Genomic DNA, 16,290 nt, shown 5'->3' on the forward strand with positions numbered 1-16,290 from the left:
TGACTGTTGATGGATGTTTCGGTTTGTGATTTTTACTTTATATTTATCATAAGTGTATCAATTTGAGTTTTTTTGAGGTATTAACTCAATTTAATGGAGAATAACTCGGGGTAAATTTGTCACTAATGTACCAATTTAAAAATTTTTATGATAAAAAAATTAATTTAAAGGTAAATTTATCACAAGAGTAACAATTTGGGGTTTTTTGCGGTCAAAAAGATAGTTTGGGATAAATTTATTACGTGTGTACCGGTTTGAAATTTTTAGTGGTAAAAAAATAATTTTGAGTAAATCTATCACATGTGTATCAGCTTTGGGTTTTGGTGATATTAATCCTTAGGCTTTCTCTCCTCCTAAACATCTTCTTTAATTTTTTTTGTTGATTTCGTGAGCGATCCTATTGACTTTCTTTACATGGAGAGTTTTGTCCGACAAGTTCGGAAGTTCGACGCATGAGCGCCTCAAAAGAATATGCAATTTGGAATTTGCTTGCTCGTTTCGGCTCCATTGCTTGCTCCATATAGTCGAGTGCTGCGCCTTTATCGCTTCACTAGTCAACTTATCTCAAGTTATTTTGTCATCAATTGTATTAATTTTGTAGATCGTCTATTCGATTTAGAATTATATTTAAATTTGAGTACTCTTCTATTTCTATCTAAAACTAGATATGGGATTTACAAGACGTTGTTTGTCTCATACGGTGATAGTGCGGGGATGCCAAATCAAGGCTTACTTTCTTTGTTTGATTTGCACTAATGAGAAAAAGTGATTGTGAGAAATTTTTCGCATCATTCTTGCTCGTTTGTAGACTTTTTTTTATTTAATTGTCTAACCATCCTTATACTTTTAGAAATTCATTAAATTCGATCATTTGATGAAAAATCTAACTACATTAATTGTCTTAGCATTGCCTTAATTGAGTCATTTTTCTAGAGTTCAAACATTAGATTTTATTTTTGTCCAAAGGAAAATTTTAATTTTATTTGAAAGAGAAGTACATAACTTTGATGCAAATCAAACAAAGTAAATTTGAAAGATAAACCAACTTGGTATAGCTCATTCCATAAAGACTTAGCAAAGCACAATCGGCAACCAATCATCGAATCTCGTATCAACGGATCACATGCCAATATTTCCCTCTCCACCAACTATGATTTTGCCAAAAGCCCCAACACCATCACAAATAATAACAACATAAATAGGTTGAAAAAGCACAACGTCCCCAACACCATCATAGACGACAACAATACTAACATGTTGAAAAAGCATAAATAGCGCTTTGTAAATTCCAGACTTATTTCTAAATCGGAATAGGAAAGCACTTAAAAGTTAAGTTTAATTTTAGAACGGGAAAGAAGCAAAATAACTTTTAGGTAAACCGATTGTTTAAGCGTAGAGAACCGCACTTGGACATATGAGCAAACATCGAAATTGGAGTGAGCGAATAGATTCTTTCAAGATGGTTGTGCTTCGAATTTATGAGTTCAGCGGATAAAACTCTCAAATTGGATAATGTCTACGTGTTCGTCCGCGAAATCAATGAAGAAAGTGTAAAGAAGAGGAGGATATAAAGAGATGAAGAAACAAAGACGGAGAATCAGAGACAGAAGGGGGAAAGAGGGAGGGAGGGAGAGAGAAACTGGGAACTGGTCCGATTTTGGGATCAGTATTGGACGACGGACGTGTCCATGTGACGTGTCATCTAGTCGTGCACGTCTTATTGTTCCCGCGCGTGATCTTACGCCGTTACGCGACGTCCCTCTCTCTCTCTTCTCCGTCTCTCTTCCTCACGCACCGCGCGTGACGCACGCTATCCTCGACAACGTTCTCTGTTCGATCTCGTCGGTTTCCTCCGAACACTCCCATTTTCTGAAAACCCTAGAAAGCTTCATCTTCATCTTCATCTTCATCGTCGTTGTCGTCATAATTGAACAGTGTAAAGACCGAATTGAACCTCTGGGCTAAGATTTTTCGGTCCTCTGGAGACATTCGAATTCGTTCAGTCTAGAAGATGTCGCGCGAGAAGCCCAGTGTTTATCACGAGAGGCAAAGACTTCAGTTCTGCCTCTTGCACTCCCTCAACAATCTCTTTCAGGTACTTCGCCATCGCATTTCACCTGTTATGCTTGAACTGGATTAGGTTAGCTGCGGTTTCTAGCAGCCCCATTAAATGTGTTGTTGCGCATTCCCTAATCAGAGAAAGGAGGCATTCACTCGCCAAAGTTTGAATCTGATCGCCGAGAGACTCGTCCTCGATGATCCCAACAAGGAGAAGTGGACACCGTTGTCTCTGCTGTTCAAGCCTCACCACAATGCGCTCACCGGGAATTACGACATTAATGTTCTCATCGCCGCTCTAGAAGGCGAAGGCAAGAGGGTGGCGTGGCAAGATCATCGGGGCGGAGCCGCCACGATTGATCTGGAGGATTCAGGCGACAAATTGATGGGCCTCGTGCTGAATGTTCCTGTTAGAAGGTATGCTGGGCTTTGGCGAAGTAGGCATTGGGTTACGGTTAGGAAGGTTGAGGGTGTTTGGTATAATCTGGACAGCGACCTTGGCGATCCTTATGCTTTTCAACAAATAGAAGAAGTTAGGGAGTTCCTGGATCATGTTATGGCCAATGGTGGCGAAGTTTTGCTGGTCCTGAATGATGACCATTGAGTTAGTGAAGTTTCTTTGGTTGTTGTTGTAAAGAATTGATCGACACACAGGTCGAATTGTAAATAGGATACACAGTGCTTCTTTTAGCTTTATGTTAGATTTGCTTTCAGATAAAGATCCGCTTTTTATCTGGTCCACATTGATATTTCCGAAACAAGTGCTTAGCCTTTGAAGATTTCTTGGTTTGCTAGTGTCGTGACAGTTCCTTTATCCCTTTGAAATTGTATATCTATTTTTGATGTGTTTTTGGGAAGTGCAGTAGTGTTTTAGCGAGAATGTGTGTGCAGATGGACTATTATGGTTGCAGCCTCTCTTTGTCGGTGAGACTTGCTTGGACATGGGTCAACATAGACCATGTCAATCATATTCTTTAATCATGTGGGTGTCACATGGATTCCTAAAGAAATTAATGGCTGTGGTTGCACATGGTCCATGCAAGTTTTTTCTCTATTTGATGGGATTCAGTGAATGATGTCTTTATGCTTTGCATTGGTGACATACCTAAGCGGAAGACATGTCTTTTTCACTAGAATTTTCCAGTTTAAATTGATATTGAGAGTTTGTGAAGGAGCTATTGCTATTGTTGATGTTTTGCCTTTTCTATGTGAACTTACCGTTGGCGGTAAGTCGAGAAAAAGTGTTAAGGTTTAGTAGGACATGCTCCTGAGGCGTGCCATATGAGTTGACCCCTGGGTTAAACAAATTGCAGTTGGCCTGGATGAACTGGTGTATGTCTGAAAGCTGCCCATTGCAGAATTGCTGCTCCACCTGGTTGGTGCAAGGCCTTCTGATTTCTTGAAATGAAATAGTCGACCATGCCTGGTCAAATTATCTGTGATGTCCGGCATATTTATCTCTTTCTGAAGAGAGTCACCTACTATGGCATTCATGTTGGCAGTTAGGCATTAACAGCTGAACAGAGTAGGATATGAATATAGTAAAGCTGTGATATTACTACTTCTTCGTTTGGAAGAAACGGAATTGAAATCGCGGAAGTTGGTGATTTTCCCATTCTGGGGAAGGATGAGGACAAATTCATTCAAGGTGAGTGAAGCCAAGCCCAGAAGCATTGTCATTCGAGTTCCTTTTACTATAGGATGCAACTTCATGGGAAACGACTCTCGTTGAAGGAATAGGAGTCTTGAGAAACACGTGTTTGAAGAGTGACCCTGAATTTATGGATCTTGTGCTGGTTATGGAAACACAAGACATCCTTTTTGGAGTTGTCACGAGTTCTGAGTACTTCCCGCTAGCTGTTCTGCTGGCAATTTCAAAATTTTTTTTGAGAGCACAAGACATCGTACTTGGAGTTGTAATGAGTTCTGAATACTTCCCTGCTAGCTGTTCTGCTGGACAATTTCAATTTTCTGTTATGAAAATGGTCTTTCAACTATTAATGCAAATACTCTGTTTTCCTATTTCTTGTGAATTATCTATCAGTTCTTTGTGAGATACCAATGTGTACTAGATTTCCATCTAGCATGCTGCGAACCTATTGGATTGGTATTTGGTCAATGATCACCGGCAGAACCACAATCATAGAGAGGAGGACCTTCTTTCTGTTTCGTTTTTGAGAGAATAACGTTGCTGTATCACAGCTGTTTGATATGTCTTCTTCGAAAAACCCATTTTTATCAGGACAGGACAAGCTATCCATGCTTTCAGTCTGAGTCAAGGAAACTTTTGTCCTTGTGTCTGGGAACTCATCTGGTTGTGTTTTTCATTCTAATGCGCCTCACGCCCATCCATCCTTTTTGACGTCTAATTTGTTTTCTGGTTAATCAAAATCTCTCTAGATTCTTCCGAACACCTCGCCCTCCGGTAGACGATGAGAAGGGACAAAAGCGAGAAAAAGTGTGGCCATCGTTCATCAGGAGCCATATGGAAGTGTCAACATTTCCAGATTTTTATATGTTGCATCCACCTTGACAATCATGACCCAAAAGAGAATCCTTCTGCTCAAAGAAATGCTGATGGGGATAGGGCTGTGAAGTGTTCCCTAATCAAACATTTAGTGGAGCACTTTGCTGACTCTCTGGCCCGTTCACTTGGAAAATTATAGTGGGAAGTTATGAACAGGGAAAGGAGCTCGGTTCTTTAGCTATAAAAGCAGAAAGCGCCACTCAGCAGGTATTAAAGAGTAAAGGTCTGCTATTTGGTGTAAGGGTGTCACAATTTCCTATGCTTGCTTTTCCTGAAAGTGATTCCTCAGCTGAACTAGAGTTTGTGCTTATGGGTTTAATCGTACTGATTTCGGATTTGATTAATGCACTCGTGTGGAATTTCTGTACTCATCTCGAACCAGTATAAGAAAACGGGGGACCCCGCATGACCATTCTCATTTCCAATTGGGGTCTTTCGTTTGTTGTAGCTTTGTGGAATTCGATCTGGCCTGTTTGAACAATTGAGATATGTAGGGCAGGGTCGTATTCCTAAGGGAATTATGATGACGGTGATACCTTCATGGGGTTTAGGGGCTGTACAGTTAAGACAAATCATGGAAATTTTCAGAATTTCTCTCCTTGAAACCATAGTATTTTCAGAAGTTCTATTGCTAAGAAAGCCGAAATGGAGTTAATTGGGGCGAGTTGCTTAGGAAGGGGGAGTTTTCTCTTTGGAATCACAGAAGAGTGAGAACTTCCCCTGTTTTTAGTTGACCAAAAGAAGGGTCTGCCTCTTTCTGGGTCCTTCAATGTTTATTTCCAAAAATGAGTTCGGAATTAATCTCTAATGTATAAAGCAATGTGGAAAAGGTTCTTGTTCAAGCCAAGATGCTGGCTATATTAGCTAACACTCACTGCCCCCGTTGGACATTTATCACTGCCTAAGTGTTTGATTGTGGGATAAGTGTTTCAGTTCCCACGGATCTCTCTATATAACTTTGGTCCTTGTTGCTTCTTCCATCAACTATCGCTCTCTCTCTCTCTCTCTCTTTCTGACTCTCTCTTTGTTTCTCTCTAGTTCTTGATCTGCTTCATTTTCTCTGAGGTAAATCAAGCTATTTGAAGGATGTCGACAAGAGGAAACGGCAGATTAAGTCAAAGGGAAGAAACCAAGAGGCCAGTGATTGATCACCACAGACACAGGAGGTGTAAACTGACGGGCAAAGTCGCCGGAAGAAGGTGGTGCACAGCCACCGCAGGAAACTGCTGTGTCAGAGTGCCTGCAAGGCTAGATTCTTCGCCGAGGAAGCTTTTGAAGCATCTCAGAGAGAGAGTGCTAGCAACTTTACGGCTGGTGTCGATGGGAAAGAGGAGGCCATCCAAGATCTCTTCCACAGTCAACTCAAAACCGTCCACAGCGTCTTTTGATTCACAAAGAACAGAAGCCGTTGAGGACTGCATCAATTACATTAACTCATCATCATCTTCGTCATCATCTTCAACATCGTCATCGTTGTCGTCATCTTCTTCTTCTTGTACTACGGTTACTAATACAATCACCACTCGGCCACCACCAGCACCTAGTCCTCCTCCTCTGCCAAATTTGAATTCCAAACCAGAAGATTCTGCTACTCAGCCTTCATCATCACCACCGCCTACCCATTGTCCTCAGCCAAAATCGAATTCCGAATCGGAAGGTTCCGTAACCCTGCCTCCACCTTCACTGCTACCACCACCTAGCTGTTGTCTTCAGCCGAAATTGTATTCTGAATCCGATGGTTCTGCAATCCCGCCTCCACCTTCACCGCCACCACCTAGCCATTGTCCTCAGCCTAAACTGAATTGCGAATCAGAAGGTTCTGCAATGCTGCCTCCACCTTCACTGCCGCCGCCGCCGCCGCCACCATCACCTAGCTTTAACAAATCAGAAGGTTCTGCCACCCCACCTCCACAACCACCACAAATGCCACCACCATCTAGACCTCCTCTGGAGCCAAAATCAAATTCCCAATCAGTAGGTTTAGCTACTCCTCCACGTCTTCCCCTGCCGCCGCCGCCGCCACCGCCACCACCACCATATCCAAGATCGACCCCAAAACAGCACGTTACATCGGGGTTGGTTAAAACCTCGGAGCTCTGCTCAAATCTTCCTTCTGTTAAGAAGATTTGAGCACGCGGGTCTTGCAAAACAGAATTATGAATATCTTCTTAGCTTGTGACAATACAATGTACGCCTGATGCCTGAATGTGTCGGTACTTTTTTCTGTAAGCTGTGCGCTAATTAGTTCGATTGCTTAACTATGTTTGTAAATGGAAACTCTTAACGATGTATGCAAGCGCCATTCTCTGCAAACCAATTCGGTGAATCAATTGTAGTGTATAAAGTATAATGCACCGTGATAGGACCCTCCCCAATCAGGTGTAAATTTTATCCTACTACCATCGCCTACCCGCTCCTCTCTCTTTCTTGTGTGTGAGCGCGTGCGCGTCCCGGATCTGAGGTTGCTTGAGGTTGCGTGCGACCACTGGCATGGCGGTAGTAGGAGGCGGCGTGCAACCGCAAGAGAGAGTTGAGCGGGGGCTGGGGTATGGCATGACAACGAGATGGTACGATGGTGGCGGTAAGCCCGTGAGAATGAGATAGAGGAGTGGGGCGAGGTATGTTTAGGCTAATTTTTTAAGGTGGGATTCTCTGAAATCGGGTACCTTTTAGCCGTTTAAGACAACTGATTTTCTGCTACATTCTAATTGTAAAGAAACTTTATATCTTTGGACGTGTTAGGACTATCCTTTTTGACATGATTATTAAGCAGGTCTTGTTAGAATTAACCTATCTAGAACGATACCTTTTAAGTTGATAGACTCGAACATGACCCGCAAACACGAACCATCACATACATTTATAAGAGTGGGAATGCTCTCCTGCACAGATATTTTGTAAGAGAGAGAGAGTTAGGTGATCTCATAGCACACAATTTCATTTTTGGTCCACCTCTTCTAATCACAACATTAGCATTCTTTGAATAAAATTATGGACATTCCTAAGTCGCTTGAGAGGCTAGAACCGCTTGTACTTCGATGACACCTAGAAAATATGCCATTGCGTCTCCATTTTTGAAACAAACGAACGAGGCATGCGAACCATCATCATGCAAACTTCCCTTCGATTCTTTTCTCCTTCCCCGAGTTTTGGCAAGAAATCAACTGGTTTGGCTTATCCAGAATGAATTTAAACAGCCCTTAAAAGGCTTCAGAGCGCAAGTAAATAATACGGACTTGGAAGTAAATCTAGTACAGAGATGATTACACTGAATAAAAATTCGCGAATCGATTTTCACCGGGAATCCAAGTGGCCAGGCCGAGCGGTCGTCGGGTGTCGTCGTCGACATCCTTCAGTTCTTGGCGAAGAGGCCGCCGAAGCCACCCTTCTTCTTCGGGGGCACGGCCACGGAGCTCTTGCTGCCGCTGCCGCTGCCGCCGCCGTTCTTGCCCTCCACTTTCTTGAGGATGGGGTCGGTCTCCAGGAGCTGGTCCTCCTTCTGGAGGCCCCCCAGGATCCAGTCCAGCAGCCCCTTCTCCTCCTTGCTCCCGCCGGCGCCCTTGGCCGCGGTGGCGGAGAACACCCTCCCGGCGGTCGGAGCGAAGGCTATGGCGGTTAAGGAAGCCATGTCCTAAAGGCCTTTCCTCGTTCTCTGTCTCTGGCTGCCTACTGGAGGTCGCTAATGTGTGGGGGAATGGGGGTGCGGGGGAGCGTGCGATAATTATATCTGCATGCCCCTGCTGATCGATTCTCAGCCGTACGATGGTCGATTCGGAGCTGTGCGGAGCGTTTCCAGCACAAGACCTCCACAAGTGGCTTATCCTCTCTCTTTCCCTGGAAATTTTTCCTCTTATCAGTAAATTTTTTCCTTCCATTTTTTATTTATTTTCTTGGGGGGCAAAGGAAAGAAGCAGCTGGAGAGTCCTTGTCAGCAGGTATGGATGGAAATTCGACACGTGGAACGACCATAATCCATCAGCTTATCCGACAAGTTGGGCTCTCTTTGCTGTAGTTTCTGCCCAGGCCCATAGGGAGCCCATTTCCGTCCGAGGCAAGAAGCCTCCCGTTTCTCCGGACGACTCCGATGAACGAGGGAGGAGGAAGGGGGCGACTTGTCCCGTGATCGGATTGCACCGGGCTTACACAAGCCATTGGATTCTCTAACTCGTGTTACGGCACACCGGTGGCGACTCACATGTAGTGGGCTCTTAAGTCCTAAATCTATCATATTGGTACTAATTCAATCCTAAACCTTTTATGCATGCCAATTTGATCCTAAATCTTTTGCATTTATGCCAATTGAGTCCATCTGATCGATAGTTGTCGAAAATCGATGACGTGGACGTCCGTCCCACGTGGCACGATCGGCGCCGATCGGCGACGTGGACAATTTTAAATATTTTTAATGAACTTTTTTTTCTCTTTTTTTTGTACTTATATTTTTTTATGGAGGGCCGTGATGCCCTCCCCAAATGTGGTCAGGGATTAGACGGTGACCCTCGCGGGTCCTCAATAAAAAAAAAAGTGCATAGAAAAGAAAAACAAGAAAAAAATTTAAAAAACAAAAAAATTAAAAATCTAAAGAAAATGAAAAAAAATATTAAACAAATTTCATGTCGGCGCCAATCGTGCCATGTAGGACAACCGGCGTCCACATTAGCATTTCCTGACAAAATTGGCCGGATAGACTTAATTGGCACAAATGCAAAATGTTTAAGATTGAATTGGAATCAATGCAATATGTTTAGGATTTTTTTTTTTTGACACTTTTCCCTATGATCTGCTGGGGTTGTTTTGAGTTTTAGGTAACTTTCAAGATGTTTTATGATTAATTTGAGATCATTTGTCAAAGCGGTTGAAGTACTTGCAACTCACATGAACAACTAAAGCTTGAATTTCTTATTTGCTCAAATCGCCAAACCAAGAAATAAGTCGTTCCCAGATATTTTACCCACGAACCTACGTGACCGCCGTATCAGCCTTGGTACTCTAGTTGAGTCGGGACCGATGCTCGCCTCCGACTATCACCGGTGAATTATGTCTTGAAATTTCATTGCCTTTTTTAGGCAACGCCTGTGACTGCCGCCATAACACTTTACCGGTGCCAGCAGAAGAGGAGTTATTCTATACAATTTCACGGCCGGATTCTAGCCATGCTCGTCGGCAATTATCGTGATGCGCTTTATGCGTGACTCAATATTCACCGTCGTTAGGGATTTGGGAGGAATCGATTTAGGTTGAGATATAGATGGTCCGAGTAACTGATTCTTTCGGCACTAGGCTAAGAAAGAGCGATCGGTCACAAATGTTCTGATCCTAGACGGGGTCGAGCTGCTTCTCTCTTATCATGAAATGTCGACCCTAGACTCAATTTGATCCTCAAAAGACCAAAACCCTAAATCTGTGGGCTGTTTTACTTTCGAGGCAAGAAGGAAGGAGGCAATTTTCTAAGGGCCCATAAACGTCATCGTCAAGCTCCGCATTATTCGTTCAGTTCGTCCAAGGAAAGAAAACAGTCCCCGAGAAACATTAAATAGATCTTCAATCCAAGCAGATCAAAGATGTCTGGCGGTTCATCAGACTCTTATATAGCACAAGCGAAGCTTCTTACATGCATCGTGCGGTTCGACAACTTCTTCTATACATTACTAGAATCCTGACTTTAAATGTTTTCGTATGCATAGTTATCAAAATCAGTCCTCAATAACCAAATTGCATGTGGAATTTACCGGCGTCTCTTGGTAAATGTTGCGTGGGGTACCCATTCAGGCACTTCAATGTCCTTCTGCTTTTCGATATTTAGAAAAGGCACGTACGCATATTGAGGTACATAAAAGAAAACGACGAGAGAAGTTATGAAGGTGTAAACGAATGGCGATTAAGAACTCAATGCGAAGTACATTTTGAAGTAGGTGAAAAATTGAACGGATTGCATTAGAGTCACCTAAACGTATAATTAGTGCTTATGTTCATCGACATAGCGATATTTGGGCATCGTTCACCCTTAATAATACTAACTTTTTTCCATTCAACAAAAAAAAAAAATAATAATAATAATTCGAGGTAGTTGAAAATCACTTCCATTCCCCGTCATTTATAGTCTAGACTAGAGAGGCGTTTTCTCCATCAAGTCACGAGAAACTGGAAGTCATTCTTAATGGCGACGATAGATGGGACTTGAGTATAGTTTTGGCACCTTCTATTTGTCGTAATGAGTAAAAGAAAGATGGGAAATTGAAGGGAGAAAACTCCTTTCAATTTGGAAATAAAATGAGGTTGGAGATGGCTGAAACCCTAAGGAAGGGCAAAGGGTGACGTTCATGACCTTTCATGTCTTGCTTGCACAAGAGGGTTCGAACTCCTTTTAATGGGGTCTTCGATTACATCCATCTCCCATGTTTTGAAGGGGGGGTTGGGGCGGAAAAACCCTAATTTCTCAATGTGGGTACACCGTCTCTAACTACTAAAACTTCTCTCCTCTTCCTCTCTCTTTCAAGTTTATGGCAGAAAGGGTGGCAAGAAGAGAGGTCAAGAAAGTCCCATGATCAAGAAAAGCCAAAGCGGAGGGGGGTTGCTGAGAATTTTTTTGGCAAAGCAATATTGAATGGGGATTCTTGCTCTTTTGGATTAACCCCATGATCAAGAAAAGTCCCTGTGGATGCACGCATGGATGGTCGACATTGCTTCTCCCACTGGAAGAAAGATGCAGAGCATTTTCGAGAGCTGCTAATTTCTGGTTCGATAGTTAATGGACTTCCTACCAAACCACGATCTCGATATTGCAGACACGAAAAAAATAGAAGAGGGAAAACCTGAGAGTCGGTACGCAGCACATGACAGCGCATATGGGAGGATTCTTCGTTTTCCGGTCAGAAAATTTTAAGAAGGAGAGTGGCTTCGTTGGAGTCGGTGGTTTGGTTTCCTCTCGTCGGCCCCCCCATGAAGACCCTACAATCTCCATGGCACCGGACAACAAACGACAGCTAATGTTTTCCGAGAAATCGTTTTTCCAGAGGAAATGGTTCGTTTTCCTTTGTTTGTTAGGCCGATATGTGACCGAAAATATTTTGTGATGTTTGGATTTCTTTTGAAAAACAATTTCAATCTCATCACTTTTATCTCGGGCCAAAATTTTTTTTTTTTGAATTATTTATTTTATTTTATTTTTTCTTTCTTTTTCTTTTTCCTTCTTCCTTCCCCGCCCAAGGGTGAGCTCGAGCCTACCAGCCGTCACCAAGGCCTAGTGACTGGAGAAAAAAAAAAAAAAAAAGAAAGAAAAGCAAAGAAAAGAAAAAGAAGATAAAAAATAAAATAAAATATTAAATATTGAAAAATTTAAAAAAATTGATAGGAGCAATTTTAGCGGGTGCTTTCACATCTTATAGATTGAGGAATTCACTTTCTTAATCTTGTGCATAAGTTTTCCATTGACTGCAAAGTGTTTTCTCTTAATTAAGTCATTTTCGGTGAACCAAATGGGATGAAAGTCTGGAAACCTAATCCCGTAAAACACCTTCACTAAAATAAATGCACCCTAAAGCACTCGCGCATGAGAGATTATTTTTTGAGTCATCTAATCCACCCGAGTCAATCACCGTACCAGAAGACAAGGGGACCACTTATTTTCTTGTGAATGACAACGGTTCACCGGTGAGAAATGTCGATTTGGATGGACGAGGACGTCGCGCTTCAAAAAGGCTCGACAAATAGCAAGTTAAATTTACAGCTTTTATAAGTAACTGGGGATTCTGATTTGGTTTTCAGTTGGATATATATTTAAGAAAGTTCTACTTCGTATCGAGATGGAACGTAATAGTGTCATAGATAATTCAAACTAATCACCAGTAATACGAATGAGCTTAGGGTAATTGATTCTCCTTTCTGATCTAAAGCCTTTCAAACTCATTTGATTATTTGACCAAAAAAACAAAAAATAAAAACTCATTTGATTAAATCTTGTCATACGTCGTATATGTAATGCTAATGTACAATCTTCACATTTTATAAGCGCCCATTTCACAGGTAAGAGGGTCAAATTGTTCATCAAGCATGTGTAATTACCAATAAACAAGTCTAGTTAGGGGACAAATTCATACCATACACCATCAAACCAAAACCTTAGAGAGGTTGGATTGATTCAATAATTACTCGATGTGTGCGAAGTATTGAAGATTGAATTTTGAGGGAAGAAGACCTTAAAGCGATAGCCCAGATCTCTTGCGACATTTTTTCTTCAAAAGAGGAGAAAGAACATTGATATCGTTGATGTGTACACATGAAACATTGCGTAGAAAAAGAAGAAGAATTGATGCAGTTGGAAGCACAGATTGCACGTTTGCTAATCATATATTTAACAAAAGAAGTCCTAATTTTCTAATTTACGAATGGGCTTTGTTAACGAGTGTCATAAGAGCTGACGCACAGATTGCCCTTGTAATGTTAATGCACAATAGCGTCTTGAAGGTTGAGTTATTCTAAATCAAATATACTTAAAACGGTGCATTGAAACACTCATTAATAAGAAAGGTCTTTGCAGAACGTAGTTAATTAAAGGTAAATATTACGAAAAACTCTCAAATTAGTATTCATGTGATAAATCATCCCAAATCAATTTTTTCACCACTGAAACTTCGAAACCGGTATATCCGTGACAAATTTACCCATCATTAATTTTCGTTAAATTCAATTAGTACCACGAAAAACCTCAAAGTGGTACATCTGTGATAAACAGAGGGTAAAAACCCCGGACTAATACACCCATCAGAGCTCCTTCTCCTTGAATCTACACTCGGAGAAATACAGCAAGCCGTTCATATTGCCATTGAAGAAAAATGCAGAAGAAAAAGACGGTTCGACCAGTTCATGAAAGAAAGAGCAAGTCTGATGGCCCCAAAATGAAGATGTGTGAATCCTTGTTGGATCCACTCAAGCGGAAATTCATGAGGAATTTGGAGCGTCACAAAATCCATGAACCGATCTTTGTCAATCGACCCGTATTATCTAACTTAGCAATTATATAGTGAAAACTCTAAAGTGATACACCTATGACAAACAGTAAGTAAAAATTTTAGATTAGTACATCCGTCAACTATAATGTGTCATCTAACCGAGTAATTAGACGGTAAAATTTAATGCAAACTAATTGTGGGTAAAATAAATTCGTCATAAGTGTACCAATTTGAAATTTTTTTTTATCAAAAAATTAGTTTGAGATAAATTTATCACAAACGTATCATTAAATCTTTAATTAAACATGTGTTTCTTTCCACGTACCACTCGGGAAATCTCTCCACCACTCACTCCCAATCCTCCAATGCCATGGGTGAGCGTCGTTGTTCAGATTCGTCAAGAAAGTCTCAACAACTCCTTCCTAAAATTTTCCATTTTGCTCCTAGTCTTAGGATCCATCGTAAAGACATGACCTTCTATATAACCCATAAAATAACCCTCCTCTCTCTCGCCCACTCGCTACCCGAGACTCTGTACTGCAATTTAGTCTCTAATTTGATCTGCTCTCTGATCAATCATGGAGATCCCGCTCATTCTCTTCACTGTGGCGGCTGCCGCTTTGGCGTACCTCCTCTGGTTCTGCCTTCTGGCCCGGACACTGACCGGCCCCAAGGCGTGGCCGCTAGTGGGAAGCCTCCCCGCCCTCTTCTCGAACCGCCGGTGCATCCACGACTGGATCGCCAGCAACCTCCGTGCAGCCGGCGGCTCCGCCACGTACCAGACCTGCACGGTCGCGCTCCCCTTCGTGGCCCGCCGGCAGGGGTTATACACCGTCACGTGCCACCCCAAGAACATCGAGCACGTGCTCCGGACCCGGTTTGACAACTACCCGAAGGGCCCGACGTATCAGGCTGCTTTCCACGACTTGCTGGGCCAGGGGATCTTCAACAGCGACGGGGACACTTGGCTGATCCAGCGGAAGACGGCGGCTCTCGAGTTCACGACCCGGACACTCAGGCAGGCCATGGCCCGGTGGGTCAGCCGGACCATAAAGTCGCGCCTTTGGACGATTTTGGACAAAGCTGCTCGAGATAAAACCTCGGTGGACTTGCAAGATCTGTTGCTTCGTTTGACGTTCGACAACATATGCGGACTCACGTTCGGCAAGGACCCCGAGACTTTGTCCCCGGAAATGCCGGAGAACCCCTTCGCCATCGCCTTCGACACCGCCACCGAGGCGACGCTCGAGAGGTTGCTGTACCCGAGCTTCCTGTGGAGGTTGAAGAAGGTCTTCGCTATCGGCTCGGAGAAGAGGCTGCAGAGGAGCCTCGAGGTCGTCGAGACTTACATGAATGACGCCATCGAGGCGAGGAAAGAGGCTCCGTCTGACGATCTCCTGTCGAGGTTCTTGAAGAAGCGCGACGTGGACGGGAACCTGTTCCCCACTTCCGTCCTCCAGCGCATCGCGCTCAACTTTGTCCTCGCCGGGCGCGACACGTCCTCCGTCGCCCTCAGCTGGTTCTTCTGGCTGGTGATGAACAACCCCGACGTGGAGGAGAAGATTATCCGGGAGATCACAACGGTGCTCCAGGAGACACGCGGTGACGAACCGGCCAAGTGGGTGGAGGACCCGCTGGTCTTCGATGAGGCAGACAGGTAGATGGTAAATTCATGGTATAAACTTATAATACAAAGTAAAAATGAGACCTAATATGGGCAATGACACAAATATAGAATAACCTCAGCGTACGAAGATTGATTTATTCAATGACACGTCATGAATGCGACTAGTTTACTTCATCGAATCTACCTTGTACAAACAATTCCTCTAATTTTTACCCCTTGCAGATTGATATATCTGAAAGCCGCATTGGCCGAGACTCTGAGATTGTATCCTTCCGTGCCCGAAGATTACAAGCATGTGGTCTCCGACGACGTCTTGCCGGACGGCACGTTCGTGCCTGCAGGATCGACGGTGACATACTCCATATATTCGGTTGGGAGGATGAAGGCTATATGGGGCGAGGATTGCTTGGAGTTCAAGCCGGAGAGGTGGCTGTCGCCGGAGGGCGACCAGTTCGAGCCGCCCAAGGATGGTTACAAGTTCGTGGCGTTCAACGCCGGGCCCAGGACTTGCCTCGGGAAGGACCTCGCGTACCTGCAGATGAAGTCGGTGGCTTCGGCGGTGCTCCTCCGCTACGTGCTGTCGCCGGTCCCCGGCCACCGGGTGGAGCAGAAGATGTCGCTCACCTTGTTCATGAAGAACGGGCTCCGCGTCTACTTGCGCCCACGGGCTCTCGTAGGCCCGGCCCAGGGACTCGCCGCCCCAGCATAGGGGCCTCGAAGGCGTGGATGAACTCACAAACTTCGCCACGGTTGTGGCTTGAACTTGTGAAGGCGTTAATAAGGTCGTTCCACTTGATTTTGCGGTACAGGGTGTTCATTACATCTCCATATGGTAAAATTCATGCATACACACCCACAGTGAAAATTTGTTATTGGTTCTGTCCTTGTCATTCGTCGTCGTTTCATGTGATTGGAGTGCTTAGATTTCCTTGATGAGTATACTTGTAACATAAAAAAGATTGTCATTGTGATGATTTTGCCTTCTACGTTGCGTTTTCCGTACATTTAGATGTACTTGTCGAGTATAAATACAACGTATAAGTATTTCGACAACTAACTAATGGAATTTAAAAAGTATTTATAAGACCTCCAGCATGAGGCCCATACGGAAAACCACTTTGAGCAAAATG

General features: G+C 43.4%; 3 protein-coding genes across 4 annotated transcripts; 2 read left to right on the forward strand and 1 right to left on the reverse strand.

Moving 5' to 3' along the window:
* The first annotated feature begins 1,785 nt into the window (after positions 1 to 1,785).
* LOC115736574 (josephin-like protein) lies at positions 1,786 to 6,874 on the forward strand. Its single transcript, XM_030668332.2, has 5 exons — positions 1,786 to 2,095; positions 2,198 to 2,659; positions 3,759 to 3,926; positions 4,742 to 4,884; positions 5,671 to 6,874. The coding sequence occupies exons 1-5, from the start codon at positions 2,012 to 2,014 to the stop codon at positions 6,713 to 6,715; spliced, it is 1,902 nt and encodes a 633-aa protein (XP_030524192.2). The 5' UTR covers positions 1,786 to 2,011; the 3' UTR covers positions 6,716 to 6,874.
* An 818-nt stretch (positions 6,875 to 7,692) lies between these two features.
* On the reverse strand, positions 7,693 to 14,070 carry LOC115736575. 2 transcript variants are annotated; one of them, XM_030668333.2, is made up of 2 exons: positions 14,032 to 14,070; positions 7,693 to 8,243 (listed from the first exon to the last, which is right to left on the reverse strand). In XM_030668333.2, exon 2 carries the CDS (start codon positions 8,211 to 8,213, stop codon positions 7,938 to 7,940), a length of 276 nt encoding a protein of 91 aa, XP_030524193.1. In that variant the 5' UTR covers positions 8,214 to 8,243; positions 14,032 to 14,070; the 3' UTR covers positions 7,693 to 7,937. The 2 variants fall into 2 exon arrangements, with proteins under 2 accessions (XP_030524193.1, XP_048140052.1); XM_048284095.1 differs by having other exon boundaries at positions 7,693 to 8,237; positions 14,032 to 14,065.
* LOC115736572 (cytochrome P450 86A1-like) lies at positions 14,044 to 16,210 on the forward strand. The gene is made up of 2 exons (XM_030668329.2): positions 14,044 to 15,190; positions 15,383 to 16,210. Exons 1-2 carry the CDS (start codon positions 14,112 to 14,114, stop codon positions 15,867 to 15,869), a joined length of 1,566 nt encoding a protein of 521 aa, XP_030524189.1. The 5' UTR covers positions 14,044 to 14,111; the 3' UTR covers positions 15,870 to 16,210.
* The last annotated feature ends 80 nt before the right edge of the window (positions 16,211 to 16,290 follow it).

The sequence above is a fragment of the Rhodamnia argentea genome, chromosome 8, assembly GCF_020921035.1.
Source record: "Rhodamnia argentea isolate NSW1041297 chromosome 8, ASM2092103v1, whole genome shotgun sequence".
NCBI lineage: Eukaryota > Viridiplantae > Streptophyta > Magnoliopsida > Myrtales > Myrtaceae > Rhodamnia > Rhodamnia argentea.

Coding starts and splice junctions, on each gene's coding strand:
- LOC115736574 (XM_030668332.2), top strand. CDS start 2,012: ATGTCGCGCGAGAAGCCCAGTGTTTATCACGAGAGGCAAAGACTTCAG. Junction 2,096..2,197: donor CCCTCAACAATCTCTTTCAG/GTACTTCGCCAT, acceptor TTCCCTAATCAG/AGAAAGGAGGCATTCACTCG. Junction 3,927..4,741: donor TCCCGCTAGCTGTTCTGCTG/GCAATTTCAAAA, acceptor AGTTATGAACAG/GGAAAGGAGCTCGGTTCTTT.
- LOC115736575 (XM_030668333.2), bottom strand. CDS start 8,213: ATGGCTTCCTTAACCGCCATAGCCTTCGCTCCGACCGCCGGGAGGGTG.
- LOC115736572 (XM_030668329.2), top strand. CDS start 14,112: ATGGAGATCCCGCTCATTCTCTTCACTGTGGCGGCTGCCGCTTTGGCG. Junction 15,191..15,382: donor GTCTTCGATGAGGCAGACAG/GTAGATGGTAAA, acceptor TACCCCTTGCAG/ATTGATATATCTGAAAGCCG.